Genomic DNA, 20,042 nt, shown 5'->3' with positions numbered 1-20,042 from the left:
AATGAGGAGGTTACAATAGATGACCTCAGAGGTCCCTTCCAGCTAGGTCTATGATACTATGACTAGGTGGTCTCTAAATGCCCTTCCAGCCTTCAATCTAGCAGTGTTATGACCTGAAACACCAACATGCCCCTACCCTTTCCATGGCTACAGCTACGCTAACCCCAACTGAGCCCCCCACCCACCCACCCAAGCTGTGGGATCTAACTTGTGTTCCGTAGTCATGTTGGGCTAGGGATCTAGGGGACGAAAGACACCTCCACTTCACCCATAGGAAGGAATTCCTTGAGGCCTTACTCAGATTCTTAGAGTAGGGGCAAGAAAGATTCCACCATGGAAAAGGGGAGAGATCAGTGGATAGCGAGTGAGTCAAAGGACCTGGTATAGTGGGAAAAGGGCAGGATTTGGAATCCTATTTCCTGGCTTGAAATCCTGGTTCTGCCACTCTTTGTCACTTGGGCAAATCCCTCAGGGCCTCAGTTTCTTCATTTGTAAAATGAAGGGTTTGGACTTAGATGCCCTATAAAAATCCCTACCAGCTCTAAATCCCTGAGCAGATGGTTCAAATCCTAACCCTGCTATCTACCACCTATATGATTTAGGCAAAGGCACTTACCCTCTGCGCCTCAGTTTCTCAAGATGCAAAATGAAGGGATTGGGCTAGATTAACAAAGCTCTATATTAAATCTGAAGGCTCAGACCCCACCTGAAAATACTTCCTAACCCTTAGCAAGAGAGGCCAAAGCAAGGGTCTCCAAAGAGCCCTGGGAAGTCTTTCAATTCAAAATGCCTACTGTGTGCAAGGCCATAGTCTGAGGCCCAGGGCCAGAGGACCAGCACAGATAGGCCAGACTTGGGACAGGGGGCTCGGGGAGGGGCTCTGGTCGAGGGGGCGGGGTCCCAGGTTGTAGGGGGGAGAGCAACAAGGAGAGGGGTGGGTCCAAGAGGCACTGGGGGAGGGGGGCCGGGGGCGGGGTCCGGGCTGGGCTGGGCGGGCTCCCGCCCTCACTTCCTCCGGGAGGGGTTAGGGACGTTGTGCTCAGAGTCGCCCACACAGTCTCTGGACAGGAGTCGCCTGAGCCGCCCGTCCGGCCCCGGCCCCCCAGGTAAGAGCCACCGCCCCGCGCACGGCGGCGGGCAGAAAGACTCGGCCAACCGAGATCCTACCCCAGCACCCCGCCCTCGGCCCCAGCTGGGGCTGCACCCCCTCCTCCACCTCATCAAGCTTCCTGGCTAGACTCTACCCTTGAATTTGCCCCCAGCCCAACGTCCCAGGCCGATCAGTCCCCTCCTGCTGGGGCCGTGCTCTCCTGCTGGGACAGGAAGGTGTGGCGGGAGTAGGGGACGCGGGGAACGGAGAAGAGTTCCCGAGTGGCACACAAAGGGTTAACGGCAGCTGTTTCTCCGCCTGTCCCCGGCTTGCTTGCCTGCCTGCCTGCCTGCCTGCCTGCCTGCCTGCCTGCCGCCTGACTGCCTGCCCAGGTTCCAGCTTCCGAGCGACCCCAGAGCCCGGCAGACCGTGCTGAGCCGAGCTACATAGTCGAGGCCGGGTAGGGAGGGAGCTCCCCGCTGCCGAAACCCCACTGACATCTCCCCCTTCCCCGCCCTTCCCCAACGGCCTCTGTCTGTGCCCTCCCGCTGGGAACCGGCCGGCTAGTTTCTGATCCTGGCCAGACTCTCCCTTGGGGGACAAGGAAGGGAGGCCGGAGGGGTGGGGGGAAAGGTTCCCGCCGTCCCACTGGGTGTGGGACTGTTGTGGGGAGCCAAACTGCAGAAGGAAAAGACAGAAACTCGGAGGCACCCAGAGACTGAGACACAATTGAGAGACAAAGATGGAGGAGGCGTCAGGGAAAGAGAAACAGACACACGGAGACTCGGAGTGAGACAGACATACCTGGCTAGCCCTAAACTTTTATCTTCCAATTCAAATCTCCGTCCCAGTGCCTCAGCCCCAGGGGAGAAAGACTGAATGAACTGGCTGTCCCTGGGCCCTTGGGAGCTTCATCCATCCTTCCCTTAGCAAGCCTTTTCCTTTCCCAAGCAGCTTTGTCCTTCCAGGCCCCCATGGGAAGGGGGGAGGAAAGAGGAGAATTTAGGTTTGGTGCCAGGCAGCTGGTAAGAGGGAGGGAGGGGGAGGGGGAGGGAGAGAGAGAGAAAGTGTGTGAGTGTTAAATTTCGCCCCTTGAGTATTCTGTCAACAAACCCACCAACTCCTGGAATCTGGGGAAGAGGAGGAAAGGGGGAGGAGGGCAGAGAGAGAAGGTTGTAGTCCTAGTCACAGCTGGGGGTGGGGGGCAGGGCAGGTTCTCTGCTAGCCAGTGGGGAAATAAATGTCCTCGAATTTGTATGCCCTTCCAAACAGTGGAGTAGTTAGTGGGTATAATGGGAAACTTTATTTGCGTGAATATTTAGGGAACTGGGAGTGTCTGGCCCTCTGAGATAGAGGAGGCAAAGGGAACCTAGATCCTAACCCTGTTAATGTTCTCTGCCTTCTGGCTAGCTTGGCTGAAACATTTCCAAATCACTTCTCTCCCCTAAGAACTCAGTATTGGCAGCCTTTTGGCAGCCACACATTCCTGTAGAGCTCAGAGGGGATCCACCAGGTGTGTCAGAAAGGAGGAGGAGAAACAGATGGCTGGGTAACCCTGGAGTCCAGCGTTTGGTAAAGAGTGACTTTTCCACTGGAGCTAAGCAGGCTGGACCTGAGGGAATCCCTGGGCTTCTGCTTGATTCCCATGCTGAACAGACCGGTTGGGGAGCCCTTCTCACATTTTTGCCCCTGCTCCGTTCTTTGGCTATAGAATACAACAGTTCAGTTCAATTCACCAGATATTTATTACCAAACAACTACTGTGTACAAGGCGCAATGCTGGATTCCAAGAACACAAGGAAGACAATTACTACGGCCACTGCCCCTACCTGGCCAGAACTTAGCATCTACTATGGGAGATGTGACTCAATGGGAACAAAGCTAAGCCCCCTACTAGAGAGAATGTGATAGAAACAGAGGAGAGTTAGACCAAGTGCTATGAGAAACTTAAGGAGGGAGAACACACACAGAAGGCACTATCTCTTAGGGGGAAAAGTCCCAGGCTTGGACTGAAGCCTAGGAGGGGATGGAGAGTCTCCCATCTTCGATACACACCCCCGCCTCCACCACTGCCCTGGGGAAATTCAACGCCTGCCCACTCCTGGGCATTGAGAATCAATATCGTAGGATCCTGCCTCTGGCCTGCAGACAGGATTCCAGGAGTAAGAAGGCACTAAAATGGCCCTGTGTAGATCTCAGAGCAAGATTCTCCTTTTCATTGTAGCCCTGATACCCTGGGGGAAGAAGGAATCAAGTACATCGGAACTCTGCATTCTGGTGACTTCTTGTCGCCCACTCCCACCCCATCCTGGCATGCACCTACGTTTGAGGGGAAGAAAGCTGCCCAGAAAGGAAATGGAGATTATAAAGTGGGGGGGGGAGAAGAGAGTGACCTGGAGGGCCTTTAAATTTCATCCACAACGCTTTGCTACTCTAGCTGCACCAGGTAGACCAGACAGACTTGGTAGTGTGTGGTATATGGAGTGTTGGTCCAGAAGTCTGCTAGACCTGGGTTCAAGTGCCGCCACTGGCAGCTAAGGATAGTAACATCTATTGTTGCTACCTCAAGGGGTTATTGAGGATTTAATAAAATAATCTATGGTAAGTGCTTTATGAATGCCAGCTGCTCTGATCCCCCCTCCCCCTAACCCAGGAGGGGAAACCCCTTGTCTCAGGAGCTGGAGGCCAGGCCAGGGAGGAAGGAAAGGGTCCTGGACACTCCCCGACGGAGTGCACTCACCTGCACTGACCACTCTTACGTGTAGTGTTGAATGGCCAAGCAGGGCTTCAGATACTGGGCCAGAGGAAGCATGGGCTGGGGGAAGGGGAAGGAATGGGAAGAATAGAGGGGTCCAGGCCAGAGAGGGGAACATTCTGGAGAGTCAGAACCTGTTTCCCTCAGGGTTCTCTCAGTTTTGCAGGTACCCTTTCCCAGAGGGGTCTTCCCCTCCTGTACAGAAAGGGAAACTGAGTCACAGAACAATTAGTCCCTGAGGAACAAGTTCAGGGATCTTAATAGAGTCCCATATTGCCTGATAAACCTGCTGATGGAAACTTTATTCAAATAAGCACTGCTACCCTGTAGCAGAACTATATATACCCTACACCCTAGAGGAACTGAAGCAGACTGCCTATTTCTGGGAACTTCTCCCCAAACAACCATGGCCCAAGGGACTGACCTGAACTCCTGAGTCCCAGGGAAGGATTGTCCCTAGAAAGGATCACTGTGGTCAGGGTAGTCTGACAGGGAATCCCTGTTCCTCAGAAATGACTGATCCCCAGAGGAACCTCAGCTCTTTCCCTGGTTTCTTTCCCCTAAATCCATTGTCCCTGTGACTGTTTCAGGAAGGGGACTCTGAGGCCACTTAGCCCAATTCCCATAGGCTTGTATGAGATGGAGGGTGAGCAGTTTACCCTACCTGATGAGCTCTGCTCATCAGAGTGAGATCTGTTGGAGAGGAAACCTCAACTGAGGGGAAGGAGAAGGGGTTCTTTTTTTCCTTAAAGTCGGGGGGGGGGTGCGGGGGGGAGAGCCAGTCTCCTGTCCTGTATGTAGCTCCCTCCCCCCAGCTCTCCCTGTGCAGCTTGGTCTCAAGTCTGGCAGGGGAGGGTAATAGGAGGGTCACTTTGGAGAGGAATGAAGGATAACATTTAGAAAAGTGTGATGGTAAGGGGGAAGGGTGGGGAGGTGCAAAGATAAAATAAGGGGAGCTGAAGGAGAAACTGAGGGGAGGAGTGAGGACTAAATGAGTAACTAGATGTGTGTTGGGGAGTAGGGTAGACTAATGTAATGGGAGGCTTGAAGGTAACCTGAGGAGGATTGGAGAGAGGTGTGAAGGGCAGCTAGCTGGCCAGGCTACTTTTCCCCCATGGAATCGGATGCTTTGGTCTCTGTCCCTTTAACTTCCCCGGCTTTTCTCTGCCTCTGCCCCAGGGCCTTCCCATCTTCTCCTCCTCCTACTTCCAGCCCCTTCCTGTCCTACTCTGTTACCTTTCTCTGTCTCACCCCAGGCTGGGTTCCAGGTGCCCCAAGGAGGCCAGGGGCAAGGAGACTGGTGTCTGACTAGGGGACTTCTGTCTTAGAAGCTTCTGAGAAGGGAGTTGGGGTAACTTGGGACCCCTCTCCCCCTAATCCCCAGTCCCATCGACTCCAGCTCCTGCGCCTGCTGCAGAGGCAGCTGCGCTGATGACCTCACCCCACAAACACGCTTTGTTCCTGAGAAAATGGAAACTGTCTGAGGTTTGGGGGCCGGGTGTCTGCAGCAACAGCTCCTAGGGCTCCCCTCCTTCCGCCTCCCCTCCCTCCCCCCTAAGCCCAGCCAGGAGCCAAAGGGAAGTAAGATTTAGATCTAGGAAGATAAGATAATCGGAGCTCACTTTTTGTATGGCTCTTTAATGTTCATGAACTGCTTTTTTCTTGACAACTATGAGGAAGGCAGAGCAGGTTATTACTGCTTCCATTTTACAGATGAGAAAACTGAGGTTCAGAGAGATAGAATGATTTGTCCAGGGTCATATAACTTGGTAACCAAAGTTGTGTGGCAGAATTGGAACTCAAACCGAAGTACCTTGGAGCTAAATCCAGTGCTTTTCCCACTATAAAACACCGTCTTTGCCTTCCTCACTCCAAATGCAAATTCTTCTTTATCTGTCCCCCTCAGAAAACCAGGAAAAAGTAGAAGAGGGAACTCTTCACTACAGAGGTGGGAGGGGAGAAGGAATGACTTTACAGCCTTGTAAGGAGCAACTTAGCCAGTCCTAAAATCTGAGGAGTGCTTTGCCAGGCTCTCAAGAAGCCGAATGAGGTCAGGAATAGCTGGGGTATGGGCAGTGAGTGACCCATGTGAAATAGAGACTGTGCACTACACACATTCTCCCTTTCTCTCTACCCGTCTCTCTTTTTTTTTTTTCCTTTCCATTTGCTAGTGAATTTTGACATCTGGCCATCTGTGCTCCCCACAGATGCTGCATATGTTTGACACCAAGACTGCCAGTTAATGCTGTGGGAAAACAAATGGACCTGAGTGGCTGGAGGCCTGGGGAGTGGAGGGGAAAGAGGCAGGCTTAGGAGAAAGGGCTGGGAACACAGAGGCTTCTGGAAGCCTAACTGTTCCCCCTCAACTTTTGAGAGGCTTCCCACATTGGATTCTCACCCTTGGGCTTCATTCTGTTTGCTGCCACCTCCCATTTTCAGCCAGTCAATCCACATGCATTCATTAAGTGTCTGCGGTGTGCCAGGCACTTTGCTAAGTGCTGAGGATGAAGAGAAGAAAATGAAATAACACCTGCCTTCATGGAGTTTACATTCCACTAGAACAAGGCTTCTTAACCCCTGCAATCTATGAACTTTATTCTTGAAAAATATTTTGATAAGTGTATTGTAATATAATTGTTTTCCTTTCTATGTATTTTATGCATTTAAAAATGTGATTCTGAGAAAGGGTCCATGACACAGAAAGGTAAGAACCCCTGCACTAGAAGGATGCAACATGTTCACAGAAAGTAAACACAAGATATATACAAAAGAAATATACAGTAAAACAGTAGGGTTCTAATAGTGGGACAGAGGTGAGGGGAAGTAACTTGTGGCATCTCCTCTCTTTTTTCCTGGGCACGGACCATGAGGAGCAATTACATCTCCTTCATCACTTACCCCATAAGTGCCCAGCTGCTAGTGTCCTCCCTCCAGAAATTCCTTTCCACTTACTTTGTATATTATTATTAGCAGGATTATATAAGGCCCACATTCACTTATAGGTCACCTCTCAGTCTGCTACTTAAGCAGTACTTTACCCCAAGCTCTAAGGTGATCCAGGAGAGTATATTTATTTGTTTCCTCATTAATAACATTTAATGTAGCTATCAATGAACTAAGCTCAGGGCCCAGCCTCAGTTTATCAAATATCATTTATTTAATAAACAATAGATATCTCTTTTCTGAATTATAGTTATGTGTATATCTTTATATATTAAGTTCCTTAATTTCATAAGATTAAATAAAAATATTTTAGATCACAGCCATAATCACCTCCAACCATCACTATAACGGCAGATTACTTCTCCTTACTTCTGGAAAAGTAAGTCCACCATTCAGTTCACTGAAGATCCCAAATAAAGTCTCTTCTCAGGAAATCTTATCATCCTCTTTGAAAAACAAGGGTTTAAACAATACCATCAAGAAAGAAGACATCTCCATCCTCTTTCTGCCTTTAACTTCTTTCAAGCCATCACTGCTTAGTCTCTCCCAATACAGTTAAAACAGCAATTTCCACAATTCATTTGGCTTTCACAGCTATGTTAACTATAGCCTCTGTGGGAAAAGTTTTTGAATAGATGTTTATGGATGTGCATGTTGTCTTTACACCTAGAATGTAAGCGCCTAGAGGGCAGGGACTGTTTCGTATTTGTCTTCTGATCCTCAGTACCTAGTATGGTCCTTGGCACATAGTAATAAATGTTTGTTGATTGAGCATAGATTTGGAACTAGAAGGAACTTAGAGACTAATAGTCTAACTTCTCCCTTTGCAAACTTTAAAGCACTATATAATAATACCTATCTCTTATTTCACTGATGAGGAAACCAAGGGCTTGAATATGAATGAGAAGTGAATTTAACAGGGGCAGATCGGTGTCTGGGTTCTAGGTAGCTGTAGTACACAGAGCACCAGCCCTGGAGTCGGGAGGAACTGAGTTCAAATTCAGACTCAGACACTGGACGCTTATGAGCTGTGTGTCCCTGGTCGAGTCACTTAACCCCGACTGCTTCGTGTGCCCCCCCCCAAAAAAAATTCACTTACCCAGTGTCAAACAAGTAATATTACAGCTGGGATTTGAACCCCAAACTTCAAATCCAGCACCCTTTCTAATAACACACTATGCTGCCTCCTTTTCTTCGACCCCTGAGCTGTGTTCTCTCTGACACCCACCCCGGCTTCTAGCTTTAGATTGAAGTGTCTTCTCAGTCTGTCCACGGCCCGGGGCACCAGAATCATAGTTTGCTCCCAAAATAATAAGGTCTCCTTGGTGCTCTCTGAGGGCCTGGGAAAGGGTAGAATTCTGCATCAGATCTTCAAGGGGGAGCTAAGACAGTTGTTAAGATGGGGCAGAGAGGAAGCCTCACTTAGTGTCACTCTGCCCCCTTACCCAGATCAGTCACTGGGGAAGGAAAGCTTGAGGGTGGGGGGAAGTAGTGAGGGGGGTAGGTAGTGGAAGGAACTCCTCAGAGCCAGGACAGGAAGTGAGTCATTGGTGGGGGAGGAGGGTTCATCCCTCCATCAGGCTCTGCTAGGACCCAAATTAGGAAGCAGTCTCTTCTTCCTGTCCCTGACCTGACCCCTCTGCCCTAGAGATTCAGAGGGAGAAGATGGGGAGCCCTCCACACACCAGCTATGTATGTCCACATCCCCCAGGACCTCTCTGTAGCCTGAAGCCACTCAGCTCCTTATCCCTCCTTTCTCAGGACTGGAGTTGAAGTGGAGTGTTGCCTTAAGATTTCAAAGGCAATTTCCCCCGTTCTTTCCTCAACACAATTCAGTCAATTCTGGTTTCCCTCTTCTAGGGTTACACTGACTTCTGGTTCCCCTCCTTGGGGTGATCTAAGCTCCCCCACTTAGCCCCAGAGCCAAGAAAAGACTAGCAAGTTTTGAAAATTGAGGCACTTGGGACTCACATACCACACTTGCAGGCCAGAGAGAGTGAGATGTTCTGGCGTTAACAATCTGTATGTCTAAGACAGATGACCTAAAACACAATCCTTCTTATTCCACCATCCTGAATGTTGTACCCATGAGGACTACCCACCTTGCCTACCTCCAAGGCTGTTCTAGCCCAGCTCCATGCTGGCCTTTCTTATTTTTTTGAGGAGATCTGAGGGACTCGACTATTTCTCTGTTCCCATTGCACCTGTGTGACCCATCTCCTCAAGCCATAACCCCTGACTCCTTTGTGGTCTCTCTCTTCAGGGCCCTTGACACCACCATGAGTGAGGCCTTCGACTGTGCCAAGTGTGGGGAGTCCCTGTATGGCCGGAAGTATATCCAGGCAGAGGGCGGCCCCCACTGTGTTCCCTGTTATGATGGCACCTTCGCCAACACATGTGCCGAGTGCAAGGAGCTTATTGGGCATGATTCTCGGGTGAGGATGGGCACCAGCTGCCAAGCTGGCTTTGATTTGCAGACACTTAAGTTCCAGACACTTAAATCTGTTCTAGGCTTCATTTTCCTTATCTGAGAAATGGGAGAAGGGCTTTGTGCCTCAGAGGAAGACAGTGAAGAAGGATCTGTCCAGGAGAATGCCATGTGGCCTTGGGAATGGTGGGGAGTTTGGGTTGACCCTAAACCCAAGTGTGTTATTCCTCTCCCTGTGTCCCAACAGGAACTGTTCTATGAAGATCGCCACTATCATGAAGGCTGCTTCCGCTGCTGCCGCTGTGAGAAGTCCCTGGCAGATGAGCCTTTTACTTGCCAGGACAATGAGCTCTTGTGTAATGAGTGTTATTGCAGCGCCTTCTCCTCTCAGTGCTCGGCCTGTGGGGAGACCGTCATGCCTGGTATGGGCATTAGGACAGAGAGGTCCCTTGAATGGGGAGGATGGGCATGGTGTGGCCTTGTTGGGCGTTCAGGGAAAGTGGAGTCCCTGAAGGAAGGGGCTGTGCTTTTCTGTCCTTTGACCCCTTCTCCCTCCCAAACAGGGTCTCGGAAGCTAGAGTATGGGGGTCAGACCTGGCACGAACACTGCTTCCTCTGCAGCGGCTGTGAGCAGCCTCTAGGCTCCCGCTCCTTTGTGCCTGACAAGGGTGCTCACTACTGCGTACCCTGCTACGAAAGCAAATTTGCCCCTCGATGTGCCCGCTGCAGCAAGGTAAGATCAGGGATGGGTTTGGGGAGGAGGACACGCAGATGTGGAAGACAGGGGTCAGGGCTCTGGACCCAGGGGTTGGTATCTCTAAAATGTCCAGCTCCTTCCCATATCAGCTTCCCGAGGCTTTGCTTTGTCTTCCAAGAGGAACTAGAGATTGATGCAGGATAGTACCCCCTCTACTCTAGGCCAGTGTCCTAAATCCAATCCCATGCTCCCTGACCCTGGCTCCCTAATTCCATATCCCGTGTGTTCCCAAACTGATATTTCCTTAGCCCTCTGCCCTTAGTGTCCTGCCCCCTGATTGTGTCCCTGTCCCACCAGACACTGACACAAGGTGGAGTGACTTATCGTGACCAGCCCTGGCATCGAGAGTGCCTGGTCTGCACTGGGTGCCAAACCCCCCTGGCTGGCCAACAGTTCACATCCCGGGACGATGACCCCTATTGTGTGAATTGCTTTGGGGAGCTCTATGCACCGAAATGTAGCAGCTGCAAGCGGCCCATCACAGGTGGGGAGCTGGCTCCTCCTGTTGGGGAGTGGGGTTATTATGGTAGGGGTTGATTGGGGGGCCTCTCTCCCGGTAGATAATGGGGACTCATCATACTGTGGCTGGAGGAGAGGAGGGAGCCTTCTGGGAATGAGAGGAGGGTATTGGGGGATCTGACCTCACCTTTTCCATTTCCCCTACCTAGCAGGACTTGGCGGGGGCAAGTATGTGTCATTTGAGGACCGCCACTGGCACCACAGCTGCTTCTCCTGTGCCCGCTGCTCAACCTCCCTTGTGGGCCAGGGATTCATACCTGATGGAGATCAAGTTCTCTGCCAAGGATGCAGCCAAGCTGATCTCTGAGGGAGCCTCCCCGGCTGGGGACCTCCCAGGATACTCCCACCTCAAAGCTGGGGTCTCCTATAAACCCAAATGTCCCCTTGGTTGTCCCATCCCAAACTCAGGATGCCCCCCATTCCCACAGCTCCCTAATCCCAGCTCAGAAGGTAGTGAGCTCCCTGTCGCTGGAAGTCTTCAAGCAGAGGCTGGATGACCATTTGTTCAGGATGTTGTAGAGCAATCTTCCTGTTCAGGTAGGGGTTGAACTAAATGACCTCGGAGGTGTCTTCTAGCTCTAGGAGTCAATGGAACCCTGAGACCCTCACCAAGAGCCTCCTGGCCTGCCTGAAATCCTAACCCCCAAGTCTCTAACCAGAGGTCCTTAAACTTGAGACCACTCATGCCCACAACAAACCCAGGACCGCAGGCTTCAAAGCCCAAAGATTTTCTTAGTCCTCCCAGAGGACCTTAAACCCAGGCCATATCAACAGAGGTCTGACACAGTCCTTTCCTGTTCTCATCTGTCTGAGGCTGTTTTGGCTCGGAGGACTAAACTGGGGTGGGGGTGCAGGGTGAGGAGGAGAAAAGGACACAGGGCCCTTAATTGGGGCTGGGGGAGTAAAGGGGAAGGGGGAACCACTCATCCTCCCTCTCCTTTCTTGCTTCTGCAATAAAAGTGTGATGAAACTGTAGCAGTTACTCTTTGAGTAACCCCAGATTCCTCTTTTTGCCCAAGACCCTTTTCTCTCTTCAAAAGGTACAGATGCTAAACACGTATCTGGCAGAGTCTAGGGAATGGTGGCCATCCCCTCTCTCCTACTGCCTCTGCTACGCAGTGGAGCTCAGTGAAAGTGATCACAACCTCTCCCCTCTCCCCAACTCACACACATATCATCCCCCACTTTTCCCAAGGCCTGGCCTCCTGCTGCAGCTTAAAGGATAATTTTAATCTTCCATCCTCTGTGGGGATGGAATGGTGGCAAAAATAAAAACCATTCTTCCTAGAGTGTTTCAAACTTACAAAGCCCTTCTCTTACATCAGCTCTGTGGATGCATCATTTTCACCTTTCTACTGATAAGGAAACTGAGGCCTTGCGGAGGTCACACATCAAGCCTCTATGAGAAGCACCCTGGTTCTAACCCCCCCACCCCTTCCCCTGTATTAAACTTCTTAAAATACAGTGTGACACAGGGTTATAATTTTAATAGCTCATGTCTCTGTATCCCCAGGGGCTAGTACAGAAGTGGGGAACCTGCAGCCTGGAGGTCACATGTGACCCTTGAGGACCTAAAGGGCCACATTGTTCTGTGAAGTTTGGATTCGAAGGGCTGCACTCGAGGACCTAGAGGGCCATGTGTGGCCTTGAGGCTACAGGTTCCCTACCCCTGGATGCCTGGCAAATAGTCAGTGCTCCATAAATGTTTGTTGACTGATTGCTTTCTGTAGCTGTTTACACTGTTGTACAGTGGATAGAACCCTGGACTTGGAATCGGGAAGACTGAGTTGTTGTCTAGACTCAGCCAGCCCTGGGCAAGTCTCAAGCTCTGCTTCAGTTTTCTCATCTGTAAAATAAGTATAATTAATAGCAACCACCTCCCAGGGTTGTTGTGAGGATCAAATGAGATAATATTTGTAAAGTACTTTTCCAGCCTTGAAGGGCTATCTAAATGCCCATTATTATAATAATCTTATCCTCCCAACCGCCTGGTGAAGTAGATAATGGATGTATAATTACTCCCATTTTAGAGATGAGGAAACTGATTCGATCCAGAGGCATTCTTTTCACTACTGTTGGGCTACCTCCTCGTTCTCCTCTAGAAACACCCATTTGCAACCCTCACCTCGCCTTTCGCCTCATCTTCCGCCCCAAAAAGGAACAGAAGCTGCTTCCCTTTCATTGCCACAGTCAGTCCCTGGACCCCCACCATAGCTCCCTGCCCCCCGACACTTTCCCGAGACGGGTAGAAGCAGGGGAGGGGGGGGCCGGCCAGGCCCCCCCTTCCCCCCCCCCCCCCCCGGGATTCGCTCTCGGCTGCACGTTTTTAGCCAAAAAAGGCAAAGGAGCAGCTGCATGAGGCAGGAACATCTGGATCCGATTCCCGGCATGAATGGGTCATGGCCCCGCCTTCCCCTCCCGCTCCCAACATGGGTGATTCATGGATCGGTTTGGGAGAGGGAAGGGGGCTGCCCCCCAAAATGGGAGGAGGGGGTCTGAGGGAGGTCGGCGTCTGAATGACTACACGTCCCCTCCCCTAGGGATGTAGGGAGGCAGAAGGGGGCTGCACTCCTCCAGTTTGCTTCTGCTCCCCACCTCCCCTCATTCCCTCTTTCTTGCTTTCTAGCCAGCCCTTCCCCCCGTCCCTCAGTAACTTGACTGCAGTCAGACCGCAGAAAACTTTCTAGTTCCTTGGCCCGCTTTGTGACTCTTATTTCTCTGTCTCTGTCTCTCTGTCTCTGTCTCTGTGTCTCTGTCTGTCTGTCTGTCTGTCTCTCTCTCTCTCTCTGTCTGTCTCTCTCTCTCTCTGTCTGTCTGTCTGTCTGTCTCTCTCTCTCTCTGTCTGTCTGTCTGTCTCTCTCTCTCTCTCTCTCTCTCTCTCTCTCTCTCTCTCTCTCTCTCTCTCTCCTCTCCCTCTCTCCCCCCTTCCTCTCCCTCTCATCTAATTCTCTTTCTTCTCCCTATGTGTCTCAGACAGACACAAAGACACACAAACTTAAGGTTAGTCGAGCCTAGAAGCTAAGGATGTCTCCCTTCCCCACGCCCACTTCAGGGGAGCAGAGGGGGCACAGAAATATTACAGTAGCCTTCTAACCAGTCCTCGGCCTCCACTGCCTTCACCCTCTAATTCAGCCTTTATACACTGCCAGATTAATCTTCTTTATGCATACATGAATCACTTCACTTGCGGAGATAATGCTGGAGGCCAGAGACATTGGTGCTGGGCGGGACCACAGAAGTCGTTTGGTCCATCCCTTCATTTTACAAGCTAAAGAAACTGAGGCCAGGAAAGGGGAAGTGATTTGTTCATGGTCACCCCACAAATAGGTGGCAAGAGGAGGATTCCAACACCGACTGTCTCCTGACTCCTAGTTGCCTCCCCACTGACAGCAGTCAGTATAAATTCCATTTATGGCCTTTCACGATCTAATTCCAATTGGATAGTCCAGCTTTATCTCATAGTACTCCCTTGCCTGTACTCTGAAACAACTGTCCCTCTCTGTCATCTTGTCCTCTTGAAATCCCCATGCCTGGAATGGACTCACTCTGCACCCTCCCCTCCACCCAATCCCTATCAGTTCCAATCTCTGTCTTCCTTTAAGACTCAACTCTGGCACCCCCTCCTCCCTAGCATGAAGTCTTCCCAGACTCCCCAGGTGAAAGGGATCTCTTCCCTGCTCACATTTTCTATGGCACTTCTCAGGACTCTCCCTGGCCCTTAACTCACTCTTCCCTGTCATGGTTATTTGCATACAAACCCTTCCCTGACTTAAAAATGCATTATGGTGGAGTAAAGAGAACAATGAATTTGGAGTCAGCATCTCAGATCTGCTACTTATCTGTGGAACTGTGGGCAAATCCCCTTCCCTTGTCTGGGCCTCAGTTTCCTCATTCCTGCTCCAAATAAGACAATAGGGCCTTTATGTAGAATCTATCTTTGTAATCCCAGCACAGGGGCACTTATGTAGTTGGGGATGGGGTGGAAGTTGATCAGCCTACCATTTTTTTTTAGCATTTAATTTTATTTTTTCTCATTACATATAAACAAAAAATTTATATTCTTTTCTTGTTAATTTTAAATTCCATATTGTCTCCCTCTCTCCCTTCCCTCCCCATTTAGAAGCAGCTAGGTGGCACAGTGGATAGAGAGCTGGGACTGGAGTTGGGTAGACCTGAATTCAGATATGGCTTCATATACGTACTAGCAGTGTGACCTTGGATAAGTCACTTAACTTCTGTTTGCCTCAGTTTCCTCATCTGTAAAATGAGCCAGAGAAGGACCTTTGCAAGATCTCTCATCCAAAATGATGGAATTAGAGGGCAACTTAGCCACTGGCTGGCCAAGAATTGATGGCCCTTTAAAAAAGTGGGATACACTTTCTAGTAATTGAATTGAGGATTGAATCAGGAAACAGTTTTGAGCAGTATGACTGCCTCTGTGAGTCCAGAGAAAACCAGCTTTGGATATTGAGAGTTGAGCTGCAGAGAGAAGCAGGCTCAGAGACCCCAGCTGAGCAAACTCCCCAGCACAGACACTGCACCCAGAATAAGCAACATAGTGATATGAAAGGAAAGGACCCTGGGGACCTGCAGATGAGTTGCCTTGGCCCCATGTACTAAGTGTCAGCCTCTGTACTAGTGTGTTTTCAATCTTTCCACTAATGCTGTGTGTGGTTGTGATGTGTTGTTGGGTAGGAGAGTGTGCCTCAGGTTTATGGGGTGGGGGGTGGGGAATGTGTTGTAACTATTATTCCTACCATCTCAGAAAATACTTTTGTGTCAACCTGCTGACTATTAAACGTAAATGCTCTGGTGGGGACTCATAATCGATAGTTTTAAGAATGTAAAAGCACAGAGTATCTTAAACCTGTGGGTAGTTGCCCCCTAGGGAGCGACCCATGAGTCAGAGCTGGAGGTACCCTGCAAAGGGTACGGCACTTGGCATTGAAATTCCACTAACCCACATTGCTTCCATTCTGTCTGCTGCCCCCATCCCTAAACACCCATCACAAGATAGATGACCAGTAGGTGGTTGGCTGTTGTCCTTCATGCTTGAAAAGGACCAAAATGACATCACCATGTCAGGATCAGTGTACAACGTGTCCAATTGTGGCAATACAAGCCCAGAAGGCTCAATCACAGGTTGGGCACAGATAGACCACATGAACATTTGGAGTGGAGATGTCTCTAAATTTGCATGTCACCTTTCTTTGGAGCTACTGCAATTCTCTTTTGCTCATAGTACACAGAGCCTTTTTTGATGCTGGCATGCCATGCTGGGCAGTCCTGTGCCAATATCTCCCATGCCTCACAATCAATTCCAAAGTTCTTCAAAGTGACCCTGAGAGTGTCCTTGTATCGCTTCATCTGACCTCTGTGTGAGTGCTTACCTTATTTGAGTTCTTCATAAAATAATATTTTAGGCAAACATGCATTTGGCATTCAAACAATGTGGCCAATCCATCTGAGTTGCAATCTCTGACATAGAGTTTGAATGCTTGTCAGTTCAGCTCAAGAAACAACCTCAGTGTCTGGTACTTTATCTTGCCAAGTGATCTTCAGAATCTTCCTAAGACAATTCAAATGGAAGTGATTCAGTTTCCTGGCATGGCACTCTGGTAGACTGTCCAGGTTTCACAAGCATACATCAATGAGGTCAGCACAATGGCTCTGTAGACCTTCAGTTTAGTAGGCAGCCTAACATCTCCTCTTTCCTACACTTTCCTTCGGAGCCTCCCAAACACTGAGAGAGTTCTGATGATGAGTGTGTGTTAACCTCATCATCTACGTGTACTTCACTGAAAGCACAGGTAAGTGAACTTATCCACAGACCTAGAGTGCTAGACCAACCATAGACTTATCCTCTCCAAACTAAACATTCAAATTCAACAAAAGCAGTGGCCCCAAGGCAAGATGCCTACCAGAAGATTTAATGTCAACAGATTAGATTGCTTCTCCATTCAAGAACAGTTTGTTGCTAACTTGTAGGGAAAGCTGAGCCAACATGCTGGCTAGTAACAATGGAACAGCAGAAGAGTGGGCAGCTTTCGGGAATTTGGTGTCTGGCACCACATCTGGCCCAGGACACTTGAAAACATCGAGACCAGTTTGATGAAAATGATGGGGAAATTCAGAAGCTGCTAAATGAAAAATTAGAAGTCCATAGGATAGTTATCCTGCAGCATTTAACTCCATCAAAAGTAAAGTGCAAGCAAAGCTCAGAGATGCAAGATTCTTGGCTCAGTAAGAAGGCCGATGAAATTCAGTTTTACACTGATAGTAACAACCCAAAGTGTGTGTGTGTGTGTGTGTGTGTGTGTGTGTGTGTGTGTGTGTGTGTGTGTGCTAATGATTCCCTAGTGGCTATTTATGGGCCAAAGACCTATGCTGCATCTCAACTACTCAGTGCTGATGGAGCCACATTGATTAGTGATTAGGACGTGATCCTGGAGAGATGGGCTGAACACTTCTGTGGTGCTCTCAACAGACCATCATTAATCAATGCTGAAGCCACTGATAGTATACCTGAGATTGAAGTCAATCTGTGTCTAGCCGAACTTCCACCTGAAAAAGAGGTTTTGAATGCAAGCACCTGGTGCTGATCTATTCTAGATGAGATTTACAAGGCAGGGGGTCCACTGCTCATACAAAAGCTGACTGAAATCTTCCAGGTTATGTGGCAAAAGGAGGTTATCCCCAGGAGTTCAAGGATGCCTCTATCGTCCATCTCTATAAAGGAAAAGAAAATAGATTGTCCTGTGACAATCATAGAGGAGTCTCTCTCTTAGTCATTGCTGGCAAGATCTTGCCAGAGTCCTCCTTAGTAGGCTGATTCTTCACCTGGAAGATGGTCATCTACTGGAGAGTCAGTGTGGTTTCAGAAAGGGCTGAGGAATGGTCGATAGGGTGTTTGCTACCCGACAACTGCAGGAGAAACACCAAGAGCAGAACTGGGGTCTGTACACAATGTTTATCAACCTGACCAAGGCCTTTGATTCTGTCAGCTGCAAGGGCTTGTGGAAGATCATGGCAAAATTTGGTTGGAAGTTCATCAGTATTATATACCAGTTCCATGATGGCAATGCTCTGGAGCTTTCGCAGTCACCAATAGAGTGAAACAGAGCTGTGTGCTTCCTCCCAGACTTTTTAGCATATTTTCAGCGATATTGTCGGACACCTTCACCGAGGACAAAAATGGCATCAAAGTCAACTATTGCATTGGTGGGAAATTATTTAACTTGAAAAGATGATCAATAAATAAATAAATTACTAAAAAACTGGAAACAAAATGTGTATCAATTGGTTAATGTCTGAACGAATAGTAGTACATAAATGTCATGGGATATTATTACATGCTAAGAACTTACTAATACAAAGTCAAAGAAAAATGGAAAGACTTGTATGAGCTGATGAGAGTGAAGTAAAGTAGGAGACCAATATATACAGTGATAATGACTACGGGAACATAAATTTTAAAAAGTAACCAAGGAAACCAAATTTTGATAAATTGTACCATCTCTGGGGTAGTGACATCAGCCAGCTTTGTCCACAGAGGGCAATCACTACTCTTCCTACTCAGAGCTCTATCACTGAATAACTCTGAGAGGCTGGAGTTTCTGATACTGTCACTTAGGAGCCTCCATTCAGGGTGCTTCCCTTGCCCCCCTCCCCATTATCTATCAATCAGCTGATAGTAATTAGCTTTTATAAAAGGATACTTACTGAGAAGGTATAGTAAGAAGGTTTGTTGTGTCTGCCCTTTGTTCTCGAAGAGGACCATGACATCAAGGAGGTGATGACATGACTTGCAATTGACTTTGATTTGAGTGAGGGAGGGCTGTGCAAGGTCACTAGCCTCACTTTCTCCTCCAGAGCCATCTGGGTCCAGTGGCCAGATATTCATCAGGACGACTGGAAATGGCCCAGCAGCAAGTAGAGCAGTTGCATAATATTACCCCCAAATGAGGGAGTGTGTTCTTTCTTGGGAAGAGGAGACTCAAAGTTAAAAAGCCCCTACAAACTTTGGGCCTTCCCCCCTCCTCAATCACGAGCATATGCTTTCGTCTGCACAAATTTAATTCCTGGGAATTGAGCTCGATCTTAAAGCTGGAACATCCAGTAGAGAATAGGTCCTCCTAGACATGACAGTCCTTGGAAGAATCCCCACCAAATCCACTTTATGGAGTGGCATCACAGGTGAGCAACGTAATCCTGGGCTCCACTGGGTAACTTCATGTAGAATGTGACCAGTCAATCCATTCCTGGGCTCAGACAAACAGACTGCTCCTCTGGATTCAGGTATTGCTGCTACTAGCTCCCAAGGCCTCTGCTAGCAATCTGATTTGTTGAGGGGACCGTTGGGGGTTCTTCCAACCTTTTGAAGCTCAAAAAGGTAGTAACCTGGTCGATTCTATTTTCATATGCTCATTCATCTAAGATCAGGAAAGAAGAAATACAACAGAAACAGGAGCCATATATTCAGGGCCCCATGGCAGCCTGAGGACATAAGTCTACCCCTTCTCTCTGCTGAGGTCCATCAAAGTTCTTCCTCACTGGAAAGCCTCCAGAGGAGAATAAATGGAGATCTTTCACTTGACTCTTTTGTGGGTACCCTCAGTTCTGGCTCAATCTCTTCATTATCAGCTCTTCCAGCTTCTCAACCAACCAGAAGATTTTTCATCATGACCCAAACAAGCTTCCAGAGTTGGATTGGTGGCAGGTAGGACTATTGTTCATGGTTTAATGTAACCAGAGAGGCAAATCTGTTCAGGTTTTAAGGACTGGGTCTTCATTACATGAGAAAGAGAAATATGGAAAGACTTCTATGAATTGATGCAGAATGAAGTCAGCAGAACCAGAACAAAAAAACCACAATGATCACCATAATGTAAAAATAGGAAAGAAAATAACCCTAAAAGGAAGCCAACCTAAAAAATTATGGAGGTCTATCTTAGTTCTAGAGAACAGACAATGAAACAAACCTTTTTTTTTTTTAGAATAGCTAGGGTGTGGATGTTCAGGGAGGACTACCACCTCTGGTGTGAAGACTTGGTGAGCCCTTCTCAGGACACCTTTGGTGTCCACTCAACTCTCACCTGTGGCTCCAAGAAGCTGTAGCAGGTTCAGAAGCCATACCCCCGTAAAACTGTCTTGGCAGACAGGCTAAACCAAGTGGAGGGTATCTGACAGGCCTCAAACCCGTCAGTGAGTTAGGGGGACGTCTGCTCTTTGTGGTTTGGGAAGTCTAATTATGTAGTGAAAGAAAAGCGCTAAATTCAGGAGTCAAAGGATTTGAATAAAAAGTCCCATCTGACCCCTGTTAACACTGTGAGTACACACACAAGGGAACATTAACAGAAGGTAGGTCGGAGTCAGAATCAGGAGACCCTGGTTCTAGCTGTGCAATCCTTGGCAAGTTACTTCATCTCAGAGTCTCCATTTCTTCATCTGTAAAATGGGAGTGATGACATCACAAGGCTGTGAAAAAAGAGTTTTATAAATTAAAAAAAAGACTGGGGGAATTGTTATTCGCTGGGTCTCCTATGCAGTT

The 20,042-nt window shown here is 48.8% G+C and overlaps 1 protein-coding gene across 3 annotated transcripts; it reads left to right on the top strand.

Annotated features, from left to right (window-relative positions):
• The first annotated feature begins 997 nt into the window (after positions 1–997).
• On the top strand, positions 998–11,956 carry FHL3 (four and a half LIM domains 3). Of its 3 annotated transcripts, XM_078145463.1 has the most exons (7): positions 1,012–1,106; positions 1,483–1,550; positions 9,052–9,223; positions 9,464–9,638; positions 9,780–9,949; positions 10,271–10,457; positions 10,642–11,956. In XM_078145463.1, exons 3-7 carry the CDS (start codon positions 9,068–9,070, stop codon positions 10,797–10,799), a joined length of 846 nt encoding a protein of 281 aa, XP_078001589.1. In that variant the 5' UTR covers positions 1,012–1,106; positions 1,483–1,550; positions 9,052–9,067; the 3' UTR covers positions 10,800–11,956. The 3 variants fall into 3 exon arrangements, with proteins under 3 accessions (XP_020839272.1, XP_020839270.1, XP_078001589.1); XM_020983613.2 differs by lacking the exon at positions 1,483–1,550 and having other exon boundaries at positions 998–1,106; positions 10,645–11,956; XM_020983611.2 differs by lacking the exon at positions 1,483–1,550 and having other exon boundaries at positions 998–1,106.
• The last annotated feature ends 8,086 nt before the right edge of the window (positions 11,957–20,042 follow it).

The sequence above is a fragment of the Phascolarctos cinereus genome, unplaced genomic scaffold (assembly GCF_003287225.1).
Source record: "Phascolarctos cinereus isolate Bilbo 61053 unplaced genomic scaffold, phaCin_HiC Scaffold_726;HRSCAF=1367, whole genome shotgun sequence".
NCBI classification, from domain to species: domain Eukaryota; kingdom Metazoa; phylum Chordata; class Mammalia; order Diprotodontia; family Phascolarctidae; genus Phascolarctos; species Phascolarctos cinereus.
This window is presented reverse-complemented; position numbering and strand designations above follow the sequence as displayed.